The sequence below is a fragment of the Priapulus caudatus genome, unplaced genomic scaffold, assembly GCF_000485595.1.
Source record: "Priapulus caudatus unplaced genomic scaffold, Priapulus_caudatus-5.0.1 Scaffold514, whole genome shotgun sequence".
In the NCBI taxonomy this organism is placed as follows: domain Eukaryota; kingdom Metazoa; phylum Priapulida; class Priapulimorpha; order Priapulimorphida; family Priapulidae; genus Priapulus; species Priapulus caudatus.
The window spans coordinates 33023-35522 of NW_014577575.1; the positions used below are offsets into that span (position 1 = coordinate 33023).

The window sequence follows — 2500 nt, forward strand, 5'->3', positions numbered from 1 at the left end:
GCGAACACGCTATACCAAGCAGATGGAAACCCGGGGCGGGGGGTTTCGGGACTCATCCCACATTATTTTAGGTATGTGCCACTGCGTAAGTCAAAATATATGGCGGGGGGGGGGCTCTGTAGATCGTGATGAGCTTCGAGACCTGAAAATGGGGTGCTCTGGAAATAATGTTTGTTAAATGTGGTATGCTCTGGAACAGGCTATGTTTGAAAATGGGGGGTCTCGAGACTAGGATTTCGTGAAATTCAATGCTATGAAACTGGACACGGTTAAAAGAGGAGGTGGCTACTGTGGGGAACAGTGATTTGCTTTAAAATCTATTGCCTAGTCGACGTGTTTAAAAGAGGAGGTCTCCGGAACTGTGGGGGGAACAGTGATTTGCTTTAAAATCTATGCCGTAGCACTTGAACCAATAATTGTTGTATTATGTAGAGGAGAGAAAAACATGACCCGGAGAGAGATGAACGCACACATACACACACACACACACACACACACACACAACACACACACGTTGCATGCATGCCTTCACGGCCCGGCTTCAACGTATTCTGAAGTACGATGCACTGGAACGGAAATATTAAAAACTATATTATTTTTCATAATTATGTACTGATAGTATATACAATTTTGTAAACAATGTTTTATTAGTTATCATACTCATAATATATATATTTTAGATACTTTAGTCAAAGCATCAGCTTTAGCTACATTCCTTATTGAAATTTACAAATTGACCTTTTAAAATGATCAGAATTGGTTGCTTTCAACATAGCCTGAAAATGCAGGAAATGCCATTTCCAGGCTCTAAATTTCAAAATTTTTCTAGGGGGAGTACCCCCAGACCCCCCCCCCGCATCGGCTTCGTGATTGCGACGTTGATCGCAGCGCACACACCATAACCGCCACTCTTGATATTATCAGGAGTCTATCAATAGACTCCTGATATTATCACTGGGTGATCCTACATTTTTCTGCAGTAGCATATTTTGGGAGGCCACTACGGCCCTGCAGGTATGTGTTAACAGTTGTGTTATCTAGGCAGGCCACCAAGTTATTTGATTAGTGTTCCATGAACGCCATGCAGTGCCAAGGAAACAGTCTGGCAGAAAGCTGCCAGGTACACGCGTGCAAAGGCAGATTTGTATTACGAGATTGTGTGTATCCAAAGTTATTTGGTTTAACCGTTTTATTACAGCGTTGTGATAATTGTGCCAACATTGCTATAAGATTATGGTATTTTGCGAGTTTGATGTGCTGTCATAAGAGTTTTGCTAATGTGGTCACAGTTCATTTTAAAATTGTGCTTACGCGTGCGAGCGTGCGTGTGTGTACATGCGCATGCATGAAGGTACATTATACCCATTATACAGCCTGTGACAGCTCAGGTGACAGACTTATCATAAGCCTGCCTCATTATAAATAACTTTCAGTTGGGTTGTGGCATGACACTTTTATGTAGATTAATTTGGCATGTCACTTTTATGTAGATTAATTAAGGGATTTATAAGATTTAATGGATATACAATTACAATGCTCCACGCATTCAAAATAATTTAATTACTGACTACCAATGTCTGCCCCTGACGGCGTGTGGGCTGAGATTACCCCCCTCCCCCATTCCCACCACCCAGGTAAAGGGGCTGTGTGTGCCTCATTCTCCACTAGTGCCCATGCCTACTTAGGTACCTCCCACTCGCATGCAATATATATTGCAATAGATTATCATCTCGTAACCATATTATCTTCTATATATCATGGTATTCGTAACCATAACCATATTCAAATGCTAACCCCTTCGTGGGTGTTCAGCTATGATATATCAATGATGGCAGGGTATACCGTGGCTATGATACATCAATGATGGCAGGGTATACCGTGGCTATGATATATCATATGATGGCAGGGTATACCGTGGCTATGATATATCAATGATGGCAGGGTATACCGTGGCTATGATACATCAATGATGGCAGGGTATACCGTGGCTATGTGCTCTGACGCGCTTTCAGGTGATCCCGCCATGCAGATGTCTGCGTTCCGGATTCTCTCCCGCGTATGATAGCAATTACTTCCCGTAACATCGCAGCGTTTACCCGCGTTCTCTTTGGAGTCTGCCGACACCACCACACCACCACAGCAGCAGCAGCAGCATTCCTCGCCTAGCGCTGCACTGTTGTTGACGTGAGCTGCTGATCATGTCAATAATATCGCGATCATGCATTTTTAAAGCGCGAGAGCGTGAGAAATCTGCGATGATTACATGCGCGCAGGCAGGGAGTCACGCATCGACTCACGCATGATAATGCGGCTGCTGCTGCTACGCGACATATGTCCCTCCCCTTCCCTCTCTCTATCCCCCCCCCCCGGCGATCGAGCGCCCGAAGGGTTAATGAATAAAAATTCCACTCGGGGTTCGCTCGGCCATTCATCCCGATACGCTCTCAATAATTAAAACGCGTCGACATTATTTTTCAGGAGATTCGAGACCTGCTGGCGG

General features: G+C 44.5%; 1 protein-coding gene across 1 annotated transcript in view; it reads left to right on the forward strand.

Annotated features, from left to right (window-relative positions):
* LOC106811200 overlaps nt 1-2500 on the forward strand; it is a 4547-nt gene that overhangs the window by 1847 nt on the left and 200 nt on the right. Inside the window, exon 2 of the mRNA XM_014814753.1 lies at nt 2479-2500. This exon is cut by the window's right edge and continues 200 nt beyond it. Within this exon, the coding sequence (XP_014670239.1) occupies nt 2479-2500 (22 nt within the window). The remainder of the gene's footprint in view (nt 1-2478) is intronic.